The 13,670-nt window shown below is 35.3% G+C and overlaps 1 protein-coding gene and 1 long non-coding RNA gene across 2 annotated transcripts; one reads left to right on the plus strand and one right to left on the minus strand.

Moving 5' to 3' along the window:
* The first annotated feature begins 65 nt into the window (after positions 1 to 65).
* On the plus strand, positions 66 to 1,822 carry LOC111403243. Its single transcript, XR_002704429.1, has 2 exons — positions 66 to 150; positions 1,503 to 1,822. It is a non-coding gene; the product is annotated as an uncharacterized LOC111403243 (long non-coding RNA).
* Positions 1,823 to 6,299: 4,477 nt separating this feature from the next.
* Positions 6,300 to 13,448, minus strand: LOC111403299 (ubiquitin-conjugating enzyme E2 34-like). The gene is made up of 10 exons (XM_023031779.1): positions 13,237 to 13,448; positions 9,953 to 10,087; positions 9,265 to 9,319; positions 8,548 to 8,586; positions 8,297 to 8,360; positions 8,124 to 8,185; positions 7,991 to 8,030; positions 7,883 to 7,910; positions 7,624 to 7,715; positions 6,300 to 6,896 (listed from the first exon to the last, which is right to left on the minus strand). Exons 2-10 carry the CDS (start codon positions 10,007 to 10,009, stop codon positions 6,620 to 6,622), a joined length of 714 nt encoding a protein of 237 aa, XP_022887547.1. The 5' UTR covers positions 10,010 to 10,087; positions 13,237 to 13,448; the 3' UTR covers positions 6,300 to 6,619.
* Positions 13,449 to 13,670: the final 222 nt, after the last annotated feature.

Raw genomic sequence — 13,670 nt, forward strand, 5'->3', positions numbered from 1 at the left:
ACTTTGACCATTTTTTTCCTCAAAAATCGAATGAGAGAGAACGCAGAGAAGAGGGAAAAAACCAAGGAAAAAGGGAAGAAAAGGAAAGGAAGGAAAAAGAAGAAATCTTGTGCCAACTACTTCAGTCTTGTTTATTTAATTCTTCAAGAGGTAAGGTTAATAATTTATGGTCTAGTTTTTGTAAATTTTTGTTTAGAGTTTTAAATTTATAGCTTATACTTGAAAAATATGATAAGGAAGCTAACTATTTGAGTATTTGGAGCTAGTTATTCTAGTGGATTGGAAGAAATGATATTTAGATATTAGGGTTTTGTTATATGTGGGTTAATCCGAAAATTTGAGGAAAAATATGCATTCTTGTTATTTTCCCTTGTGATTGTTGTATGGTATTATTAAGTTAGATTGGTTGAAAATAACTTATCTTATGCTTGAGTTCTCACTTTGGATGAATATGGAGAATATAAGAAAGGAGCTTTTGATAAGATTTATGTATTTAGTTAAAAGAGAATTTAAATAAGGAATGTGGATGATTATTATCATGAAAAGCTTGTTGAATCTTCATGGGCAGCCGAGAAAGGTTAGTATTAACGAGTGAAGGATGTAGAGTGATACGAAATTAAGTGAACGTATGTTTAAGTAACCAAATGAAATATAAATATTAAGTCTCAACTTATTGCTTATTGAGGGATATATATTTTATTTTGATGATAAGAAGGGGTTATTATTGAGAAATCCCTTGTAACTGTATATAGATGGAATTGAAGTGACTTATATTTATGATCGTTTCAAGAGGGGATTTGAACGTGGGAACAACATACCAGCCCCGTTAGTCCAGCCTATATCTGCGAGTGGAGAATCTATATTTTCAAAAAGAAGATTTTCTTTTTATTTAATAGAAGCATGTTAATTACATGAAATGCTTTATTTTTGAGAATTAGTAAATGAGCATGATTGTTTTGAAATTATCATAAAATAATTGATGTGATTATCTTACTCTAGTGCACTAAGGGGCTACGGCCGTGTACTAGAGTCATGTATTTAACTCTTATCCATTGAGGGGCTACAGTCGTGGGTAAAGGTATCCAATATACACTGAGGAGCTACAGCCGTGTGTAAGGGTAACTCTTATCCACTGAGGGGCTACAGTCATGTATGAAGATGATTATTTTGTTTCCATCTTGTACGCTAAGGGGCTACGGTCGTGTACAGAATATTGATCAGACGGTTTATGTACATATGATTTATATCTTTCAGATCATTAGTTACATGGGATATATTTTGATGTGAATTTTAATTATATAGTGGATTATTAGTCTTCAACTTACATTTTCCTGTTTACAGATTAGCTTGTGTGGACTTTAGATTATGGTTTTAGATTATTGAATTATCTAATGTACTTACTCATCTAGATACACACACACATAAAGGACAGTACAACCATCTTTTAAGCACTTTACTCATTGGGATTATTATCTCATATTTTTCTTAACTTTTTCTTATAGGAGGCTTTGACTGAGCTGTGGTGGAGATTATTTTGATAGTTTTGCAACCATTGTTACCACCAATTGTAGGTTCTTTTGTTTGAAATTGTGTAATCATCAAGTGAAATATTTGCATCATATTGGAGGATTTTTTTTTTTTGTATTTATATGCACCAATGATCATGATGGAATATTGTAATCTAAACTGCCTTCTATTATCCTTTTGAGAGGCAGTTTTGATGAAAATGATATGGATGTTTTTGGCTAAACGGACGAATGATATTATTATGTTGGTATATTGGAGTTCAGAAAGATTTAATTGGTCAAATGAAGCTTTATTATTAAAGTTTAGTTACTTTTGCCTTGGTGATGAGTTCGGTGCCTAGCTGGCACTTATTATCGGCTCACGTCACGTCTTGAGTCTTGGGACGGGATGTGTCAGGCTGTGCTCCATATGATCTTGCTACTTCTGAAATTTCTTTTGCAACAGGAAGTGAAATAGAACGCTTTGAGTTGGTGGCCAAACAATCATCCTTATAAAATTTGTGTTAGGAATTTATGGTTGATTTTAAAAGAGATTTGAAATCAAAACAAACATCACACGCAAAGAATCATAAAATGAACACAAGAACGCCAAAAATATTGACCCAGTTCAACCAAAATAGGCCTAATCTAGGGGGCTTAAGGACAGCCCGTTCCACTATGGCACAATCTACCGTCTAAGAGAGCAATAGTACATCAAGAACCACTCAGATTACCAGGTTTCAATCACTGATCCAATCGATCTCGTGAAACATGCACGAATCGACCAATCAAATCAACCAAATGTTTCTGAGTTTAACAATACAAGATCAACCAATATCTCAGTCCTGACCATACAACAGATCTACAAACTCCATTTAATCAATCATAGGAGCCTTACAAACAGAGAAGAAAATTTATACCCAAAACGAAGAATATAGAGAACTAGAAGAGAGAAGATGGAAAAATCTGGAAGAAGCTGAAAGTCCGGTGACTTTTAGACAAGAAAAATGACGCTTCATATTCCAAGGCATAATCTCAGCCTTTGATTATATCCAAGGTCTAGGAAGGGTCTCAACTAGCACAATCCGAGTGAATATCAAGTGGCCTACAGATAAGTGCAAGAGGTGAAAAACTACAAGGGGTGGTATTGCATTAACCCCTGGGGTTCGCATTCTCCCTTCATCTGGGGCACTCCTACCTGGTCCCAGAGATAACTGTACCAACCCAATACCATGAGTTTAGTTCCAATTAAGAATTTCTTATATGTTCCAATTTTGAGTGAACGTTTCTAATTCCCCTTTTGTGTAGCTGTAGTTGACTGGTTTGTGTTAGAGCCATCTAAGTGGGCTGTCATAAAGGCCATATACGAGCTTCCACCAGAAAATAGGTTTTTTAGAACCGTTCTTGAAAAAAGAAACCTATTCGTGACTCATCTTTTGATGGCGACCAAGGGTAAGGGCCTCGTCGTATTTTTGTTCGAGACAATTTGATATACTACTAATGCTAACTGTTTAACCACTTTGCTTTCAAATCAACGCGATAAGAAGGAGTATATCAAGCTAGACATGTTCTTCATGAGGCGGCTTGTTGAAGAGAGAAAGAAGAAACCTCTGAGCTATGGTTCGACCACTTACAAGAATCAATGGGATAAGCTTACCCGTTTGTCGAAGCCGAACCCTCAACCTCTTCTAGAGAAGAAAGAAAACCAGAAGGGTAAGGAGAAAACTAAGCTACAGGGGATGAGAAGAAGAGAAAACTGGTCCTTACGAAGAATGTTGGACCACCACCTCCTCTGAAGCAGCAGAGTACAATTGACAAGTCACTAAAGAAGCCTATTAAGGTAGAGTCGATCTTCACCGTAAAGATATTAAAGCTGGAGGAGGTGAATGAAGAGGAGGTTGGCTTGATTAAGTGGTAGAGGAACATGCAGCTTAGTCGAAATGGCTTTTCAGAGGGAAGGGCTCAAAAATTTTTATGGGGCAAATATGATGAGATTGCCCCTGAGGTGATGGAGATGCTCCTCGTCGAGGCCCAGTCGACTACAAGAGTACATTACAAATACTAGACCGATAAGTACTCTTCTTACATTGAGACTTGTGACTCGGTGGATATGCTGGAAGCTAGCCTCACCTTGAAGGCTTTCTTCCTGAGTGCTCAAATGGATATGAGGAGGCTACAAAAGATAAATTGAGAGTTTGAGCGTAAGGCTACCAAGGCTGAGGTATAGGCCAAGAAGTTGAAGGCGAGGCCATTGAAGCGTCCAAGGTGAAGCAGGCTGAGCTGGAGTCTAAAATTGAGCAGCTCATCTCTGAAAATAAGGGCTTGAAGACCAAAATCCATCTTTGCCTATCTAAGGTGAATGACTTGACAAAGCGGGTTGAGAATTCTGACAACCTTCAAAAGATCGCTTTGACAGCCTAAGAGGCGGCTAATAAAGAAAAGGTAGAAATGAAGGCCCAGTTGATGAGCTAGCTGCTGAGGTTGCAATTTTAAAACATCAGCTAGACGGAGCAGAGGATGCAACCTTGCACAACTACATTGCGCATTCTCATGAAACGGCTGAGTATGACAACCTCAACTTGTACTAGAGAGTCGTCGCATACAATGAAGCCTTCAAAAGGCTTGCCAAGCTGCATCCCCAATTGGACCTGGCCAAGGTGATGGAAGAGTTCATCCCAGCAGAGCCTGCCACCCTTGCTGAAGAAGGGGAAGCATCTGAAGAGTTAGGCAATGAGACGGATCAAGCAACCTAGGTGATATCAGTTTTGTAATTTAGCGTTGCCAAAGGCATTGTTTTGTAATGAACATTTCTAATGAACTGATCTTCTTGTGCTGCCTATCAAGTTGGCCATTTTAATTTATGAGCTTGTCATAGTTAACGCAACTAAAACATATGGTCTCGCCATACTTAGACTATAATTTATCTGTTATAACCAATCTGGAAAAAAATCTCTGGGCTCGCCATACAATAAATTGTAAACTTGTTAATTAAGGGACTCCCCATGGAACAAATCTGAAGAAGAATCTATGGACTCGCCATAAAATAAACTATGAGCTTGACATAATTAATCCAAGGAACGTATGGGTTTGCCATAGAACAAACTATAAACTTGTTAGTTAATTTGCATAGGATATGGGATCGCCATAAAATAAACTATGAGCTTGTCATAATTAATCCGAAGAACATATGGGCTCGTCATAAAATAAACTTTGAGCTTGTCATAATTAGTTAGAAGAACATATGGGCTCGCCATTAAATAAATTATAAACTTGTTAGTTAATTTGCAGAGTATATGGGCTCGTCATAAAAAAAAAACTATGAGCTTGTCGTAATTGATCTGAAGAACATGTGGGCTCGCTATAATATAGACAAGAAATTAACCTTGAAGTAGAGAAAACACTATGCACTTTATTGATGAAGAGTACACAAAAATTGAGGAGCAGTATAGGAGAGTTGCATTAAAACAATCATTGATAGTACGTTCACAGATGCTCAACATTCCAGGGGTGGGGCTGCACTTTTTCATCCAAAGTTTCAATCCTGAACGTCCTTGGCCTGAGCTCCTTAGATACACGGTAGGAGCCTTCCCAGTTTTGACCCAAAGTGCCTGTACCGGGTTCTTTTGAGGAAAGGAAGACCCTTCTCAATACAAGGTCACCCCTGCGGAATGACTTCTTCTTCACCCTTGCATTGTAGTATTTGGTCATCTTCCTGATCTGAGAATCATCCCTCTTTTCTTCGAGGAAATCCAAATCACACCGTCGTATCTCCTTATTAGATTTACGTGTAATATTATTCTATTGGAAAATGTGTGATTGATAAGAATGGAGGGAAATTAAATTTTAGTAAATTTTGATAAAAGTTAATGAAATATGTAATTAAAAAGTTGTAGATTCCATAAAATATGTGGTTAAAATTGATTGTTGTCTTTGACTTAAATTAAAATTCATATTAAAATCACTACAAAACAGGACCGTAATGTAGGTGAGAGGTAATGCAAGTTGCAGCATGTTAATGCACACATTTTACGTGTTATGCTTATTAGGCATATTTCGTTGTTATGCATGGTTTTTTGCAAATTTTCAGTTGATAATAAATATTTATTTTCTAATTTATGAATTAAATTAGAAATTAAAGTCTCCTAAAAAACCTAAACTTCAACTGTCGAAACCTATTATTTGCTGAGGAAAAGATTTAGTGCTTGTTTGGAAAAACTAAAATGAAGAGTAAAGAGATAGTAAATGGTTAGTAGTTGTAAATATGTAATTAGAATTAATGTTTAGCCCTTGTTTGAGCTCCTTTTTGGGGGAGGAATGAAATTTTGAATAGTATATTAATAGGAAATGTGTAGTTAAAAAATAAAGAAAAATTTTGAATTTACGTGTCATATTATTTTATTGAAAAATGTGTTGTTGAAATAATGTTAAAATATTCTTGAAAAATGACTAAATTTTGCAACATTAGTCCCCAATTTTCAAATATTGTTGCAACTTGATCCTCAGCTATTTTCATAAGGGTCATCACCAGCGTCCCAAATTTCTAATTTTTTGTAACTTAATCCCATAACTATTTTATTGGTATCGTCTTGCAACTTGATCCATCAACTATTTATATTAGTAGGTTTATCACCAACTTTTAAATTTTGTACGTCATAGTGGATGGTTTACAAGTATTTGGAAGAGCACAAGTGCAATGCATGTAAGCAGGTTTTGGCACAATAGGTTAAAAATAGAAAACGGATATACAATAGGTTTAAAATAGAAAACGAATAGAAAGAATGGAAAAATAAAACGAAAAAGAAGAACTCTGCCACGATGAACTCCTAGTCATAAAAATGTTTATATGTCGTGCATCTGCATTAGTTAGATGCAGATTATGAATACAGGACAACATAAACACTTTATCTTAAAGTTGAACAAACCAACTGGCTTCAGTTAGGTGAACCACATTAAACAGATCAAATTGATGCCCGTCATTTGTATGAGCTCTATACAAACCTTGTTAGATACATAAGAATTCTAGGACATCATTTTGTTTAAGAGTCAATCAAGGCTTGAAATGCTCACACGTCCACACACACACACACAGAGTTATAGTCTACTCTCGTCGTCTACTAAAGTTGAAGTAGAGGCAGAGCCATAACAACACCAAAAATGGAAACCAGCAACAGCAACAACCAAACTGGAAAAGACTGCTTCCTCTTGTTATTTAACTCCTTTGGAGCTTCAATTCTTTTCAACTCTGCCTTTTCCCCTTGTTTCTCTAACAAAGGATTTAAGAGTCCATCTTGAGTAGCTGCAGATGTGTCCTGCTCAAGTTTAGGTTGCTCGGCTGCAAGCTGCTCTTCATACTTGTCAACGTATTCTGGAAACAGTTTCTTGAATGTAGAGCTGTTATGAACAAAGAAAAACAGAGGCCATAAAACAATTCATATAGACATTCAAGAAATTAATGTTTTGCCCCCGAGTTGTAGATACAGGCAGCATCCAAAAGGGTCTCAACTTGATGATACTATCCAATACAACTACCACGCAGTCTAGGGTACTGTACAACACAAAGCTTACACAGACACTTGACTATTATAAAACTGAAGATCTCCTACAAACTTTTAAGGGGCAAATAAGAGACTCCAATAATAAACTTCCCATATCTCCCATGGCTCTTCGTAATTCACTTTTCCCTTTTCGTAAAGTTACATGTAGTGAGATCTTAACTACATGGCATAAATTACCAGCAGTTAATGTTTTCATTAAGAAATAAAAAAGAACTATCAAACACGTTTAAGCCCATAGCACTAGATGCTGGAATGTAGCGTAATATAAAAAGACAAACAACAACAAAATGAGATGGCTAACTTCTATACATGCAAGGGACATTGGTCAACAAGGAATAACAGGGCTGGGGATCTGATTGACACGACATAAAGAATTCTAACAAGGACACTTTTAGTAAGGTGAGAAAAACAACCACCACCAACTTACAACAGCTCTGCATTATTTATGTAATTGACAGAAGCAATTACTTTTCAATCCAAAAAGGTAATAATCCTGTGTGGACACCTCCTACCCGGAAAAAGGAAGAAAGAGAAAAAAGAAAATCAGTTTGAAAAAGACTCACTTCTTACAATTGAAAGCAAGAGAAGCCTCTGCAAGTCTCTGTTTCTCTTCAACGGTAGTTGTCACACTGCCTGTGGTAGGACTGCTGTCCATCTGAAACACTTTAGAACATAATGAGATCTGAATATTTAAAGAACAATCCCATCTTGACAAAACTTCTGGCTAAGGAAACTTTTAATCAGAAAAAGAATAAATCAAGCACTCAGGGCAAAAATGAATTGTAAACCATTCGTCGTTCTAAAAGTGCACCGTGAACTCACCATGAATGAAAGAAGTCCATTCAATATGCTGCATGTAAATAAATTGAAGTCAGCTCAAGCAACTGAAACTGCTATAAAAAAGGAAAGACCGTCTTGACAACGCATTACCTGGAGACAGACCACATGGGGTTCCAACTTTCAGGATGGACTGGAAAGTGAAATGATGTAAGTGGGAGGAACAAAAATGTCTCAGAGATAACCAGAGAAAGAATAATTTTTCACTGTAACCTAGGTAACTTACAATCACTCATGGAAAGGCATATTTTCTTTTGTGTCATGAAGCGGCCATTTGGAGTAGTCATACTATAGAGCAAGGAAATTTAGAAACAGCTAGTCATTAATGCCCTCAAATCCCGTCGGGAATAATGCTTAAAGCATTAAAATAAATATCTGAATGCAAACTTGAATAGTTACCTGATTCCTGGAGGTTTGAATGGATATTCTGGAGGAAACTTAATCTTTCCATAGTAATATCCACCTTATCATTTGGAGCAATCAACAATGAAAAACAAAACAAAATATGAATATCATCATGCAACAGAACATAAAAACACCTTGCAGAAAAATAGAAGAAAATATGCATGTGCCCACACACACACAAACACTAGTGAATAAGAATGTTACACACATATTCCAGTATTCCACAGATTAAAAGAACTAGAAACCTGCAAATGGCGTCCCTTCGCTTCCCTCCAAAACATAATCTGACCACAAAATAGGAAAATGGATCATATTAGAAAGGAAGCAAATAAATGAGTAAATGGTAAAAATAAGGGATAAGAATTGTCATTTAAAGAGGTAACTGGTTCTAGCGACTTAAGGAAAGATGCAGGACCGCAGGAATACATATTTTGCAAGTTTAATAGGGGTTTAATCTAGTCAAATAGAAAGATCTAATCAATTTCATGGAAAACCAGATGCTAATAATACCCTCTTCAAATTTTAAAAACAGATTTGCAAGATATGTTCAGCCACATAATAATTACATAACCTATTCGAAATAAATACTTCCCCTCATTCAATTTGACAAGCCTGCTAATGTTCAAAGGGCCAAGGTGTTTACTACATCTCATCATGGTAAAGTATGTATTGCCATAGCAGTCAATAGAAGTAAGGAAAATATTTTGACAAAATGGGGCCAAAGAGAACGGATCAGATGGGGATGCAGAAGTAAAAATAAGCCTCACTCACAAACACATTGTGCTTATGATATTAGGAAAAAGAGAGAGAGAGAGAAGAAAAAAGAGAACAGCTAATGTAATAAAAAAAGGGAAAATCAATATCCCTTTCAAGATCTACTTTTAACTGATCACAATTATGCAAATGAAAAGGTACACAGCTCTATCTAATACATTTAGAGAACACCAGAGAAAGTAACTTACGCCACTCGAGGATGTCATTCGGAAGAGGACGTGCCACAACATGGGAAACAGGTTCCTTCAAATGCATAAAATAAACAATAATTCACCAATTGAGATAATTAGTGTAACTGTGTAAGTACCAAGTACAAATAAAGCCTGAAAAATATTAATATATCACAAAGGTATCTCAGGCAAAGTCACATGGAATAAAGTTGAGCTGGTAGGTATTGAATGGCATAGGGGTTAAGGTTTCAAACCTGTGTCGAGTGCTAAAGATTATGCTATAAATTTGGTTCCACTGGAATATTAGAGTTATAACACATATGACTGGAGTATCCATATAACGTCATAAGAAAAGGTACCAGGTCTTGTGTCCTAAACAATTATACAACTTAAAATTGTCTTTTATGGTGAGAGAGGAGGAGAGAGCAGCCACTTAGCAATGTATACACTCTCTATAACAAAACTTCCTGGTATTTTGTTACATTTTTTTCCGACAATAATCTGCTGAAAAATAACAGTCCAAAAACTGAACTTTGGCGGCCAACATGGGAAAAAGAAGTCAGGTCTGGATGTTATGATGGTGGTGGAATACAGAATTCAAAATATAAGCAGCATCTTCTCAATGCTGCGGCATTAACCGTGCAACTCTACATTAATTGACATTATGACAAACAAGGAACATATGGATGATGGGAAAACAACTTACTTTACAAAGATCTCTAAATTCCCTCTGAAGGCGCTTTACACATGCTTTTTCTGCCATTTCTCAGTGTTTTAGTCAAGGAGTTATGAATTATAGCCAATTCCTTTAATATATGCACTGCCTCAACTATGATATCTCCTGTAAAACATGATAAATTGCATTAAAACTTGAAAATCCTGTTTATTCCTCTTCACCTCAACAGTCGAACACAAATAAAGTAACATCAACAAATGAACTAAGAGTTTCACCAAAGAAAACAGAAAACTCTGTTTCAAACAAATACATACAGCTCATTTTTCAAAACATACATAAAAAGAAATTTAAAAAGTTAAATAAATCAAATTTCTACTCAAGCTTTATGGATAATAGAAGAAATGGGAGAATCAAATCATGCACTCTCCATATCATTAGAGAGATGCAGCCTAAAGAAATTGTACAATAAACATAGATACATATTAATGACAGAAAAATGCCCAACGGGCATAAATATGCAAATTTAAAACAGAGTCATGCCTATTAAAACAAAGAAAGTCCAGCCTGCCTATTTACAGCTTCTTACAGTAAGAGTTGTGTGTTTTGCTGCTAGCAAAACTCAAGAAGCCAGATGCTTTATCCATTACCTCTAAAGTCAATGCTCTTAGATTTGACTCCCTACACATTGGTCATTTCTATTGACAGATAAAATTTCAATTTGTCAGGTTGCCGGCTATAAGAACAAGTTAATGCCCATATATGTCAAATACTTGAACTACAGTGATAATAAACCAGTAAATTAATAATCCAATATCAAGGAGTTAAGCAAGATGAAACACATCCTCGAGCATTAGGTTAAACTTGGTGCATATCACAGTCAGAACAAGCTAATTTCCAATGTAAAACATCACTTCTACCAAGATGACATAATTACTAACATCAATATAACCAATAATTGCAATAGTAAAGTACTTTCAAAAGCAATTATCAATTTCAAAAAGTAATGAAAGTAGATCGTTTGATTTTTTATCATTCACCAAAAAGGAGGAGAACGAACCGTTGGATTTTTTTGTATCCCCTAAATCAAAAAATGGTTGACTAATATCCTGTTTATTCCTCTTCACCTCAACAGTCGAACACAAATAAAGTAACATCAACAAATGAACTAAGAGTTTCACCAAAGAAAACAGAATATTCTATTTCAAACAAATACATACAGCTCATTTTTCAAAACATGCATAAAAAGAAATTTAAAAAAGTTAAATAAATCAAATTTCTACTCAAGCTTTATGGATAATAGAAGAAATGGGAAAATCAAATCATGTACTCTCCATATCATTAGAGAGATGCAGCCTAAAGAAATCATACGATCAACATAAATATGTATTAATGACAGAAAAAATTGCCCAACAGGCATAAATATGCAAATTTAAAACAGAGTCATGCCTACCAAAACAAAGAAAGTCCAGCCTGCCTATTTGCAGCTTCTTACAGTAAGAGTTGTGTGTTTTGCTGCTAGCAAAACTCAAGAAGCCAGATACTTTGTCCATTATGTCTAAAGTCAATGCTCTTAGATTTGATACCCCACACATTGGTCATTTCTATTGACAGATAAAATTTCAATTTGTCAGGTTGCCGGCTATAAGAACGAGTTAATGCCCATATATGTCAAATACTTGAACTACAGTGATGATAAACCAGTAAGGTAATAATCCAATATCAAGGAGTTAAACAACATGAACCACATCCTCGTGCATTAAGTTAAACTTGGTGCATATCACAGTCAGAACAAGTTAATTACCAACGTAGAATGTCACTTCTACCTAGATGACATAATTACTAACAACAATATGACCAATAATTGCAATAGTAAAGTACTTTCAAAAGCAATTATCAATTACAAAAAGTAATGACAGAAGATCATTTGATTTTTTATAATTCACCAAAAAGGAGGAAGACAAACCGTTGGATTTTTTTGTATCCCCTAAATCCAAACAATGGTTGACTAATACCCTATGTATTCCTCTTCACCTCAACAGTCGAACACAAATAAAGAAACATCAACAAATGAACTAAGAGTTTCACCAAAGAAAACAGAAAATTCTGTTTCAAACAAATACATACAGCTCATTTTTCAAAACATACAAATAAAGAAATTTAAAAAAGTTAAATAAATCAAATTTCTACTCAAGCTTTATGGATAATAGAAGAAATGGGAGAATCAAATCATGTACTCTCCATATCATTAGAGAGATGCAGCCTAAAGAAATTATATGATCAACATAGACACGTATTAATGACAGAAAAAATTGCCCAACAGGCATAAATATGCAAATTTAAAACAGAATCATGCCTACCAAAACAGAGAAAGTCCAGCCCGCCTATTTGCTGCTTCTTACAGTAAGAGTTGTGTGTTTTGCTGCTAGCAAAACTCAAGAAGCCAGATACTTTATCAATTATGTCTAAAGTTAATGCTCTTAAATTTGATACCCCACACACTGGTCATTTCTATTGACAGATAAAATTTCAATTTGTCAGGTTGCTGGCTATAAGAACGAGTTAATGCCCATATATGTCATATCCTTGAACTACGGTGATAATGAACCAGTAAAGTAATAATCCAATATCAAGGAGTTAAGCAAGATGAACCACATCCTCATGCATTAGGTTAAACTTGGTGCATATCACAGTTAGAACGAGTTAATTTCCAATGTAGAATGTCACTTCTACCGAGATGACGTAATTACTAACATCAATATAACCAATCATTGCAATAGTAAAGTACTTTGAAAAGCAATTATCAATTACAAAAAGTAATGACAGTAGATCATTTGATTTTTTATCATTCACCAAAATGGAGGAAGACAAACCGTTGGATTTTTTTGTATCCCCTAAATCCAAACAATGGTTGACTAATATTCATTTAAACTCGATTTAAGAACTGCCCAGACAAAAATCCCAAATATTTTGCAAAATCCAACGAAATCCAAAGGTTTCCTTTCCTAATTCATCCACGGTTCGTTTCCCAACTCGCCAGTCCCACAATTTTGCAATCAGAAAACAGAAAAGAAAAGTCATACAACATAATTCACTCTAAGTCCTCGATAATATTCTCCCAAATCAAGGTAACAATTAAAATTCAGAAACAGAAGCATAAAATACACTCTTTCACATTAAAAATTCGAACCCAATCTTTAATTTCTAAACCAACACCACATCATGTATCTGTCTGTGAATTAAATAGCAGGAAAACCATATCAATTATATACAAAAAAATATGTACACTTATAGAGAGAGAAAAGATAATCTTTTACCAGAGATCCGAAGGAAAAATCAAATTCTGTACTGTTCCGATATCTTCACTGAACCAAAAATAATATATATTATTTTATGATTAATAACAATTTAAAGGAAATTACGATTCGATACAAATGGGGGCATCGAATTTGGGGAAAAAGGAGGAAAGCAGTCTATTTTTTGTCCGCCTGATGTCACGTTCGAGAATTCAATGCATCAAGACCATTCTAACCCTTTACGCATCAAATGGTACGAGATCTGCTGTGCCTTAATTAGGATAGGTACGTCTTTTTCTTACGGACTTCAGGTTCCCGGCTCAATACCATTTGTGAGTTGTGACCGGAGCGAGTCAATTACTAAACTAGCCCCTATAGTTTTAACGATTCCCACAATTTTCCCCTATGTTTAAATTTCTTCAAATTCATCCCACACCGAGCTTAATTGAATCTCA

Source organism: Olea europaea, chromosome 1, assembly GCF_002742605.1.
Source record: "Olea europaea var. sylvestris chromosome 1, O_europaea_v1, whole genome shotgun sequence".
Lineage (NCBI taxonomy): Eukaryota > Viridiplantae > Streptophyta > Magnoliopsida > Lamiales > Oleaceae > Olea > Olea europaea.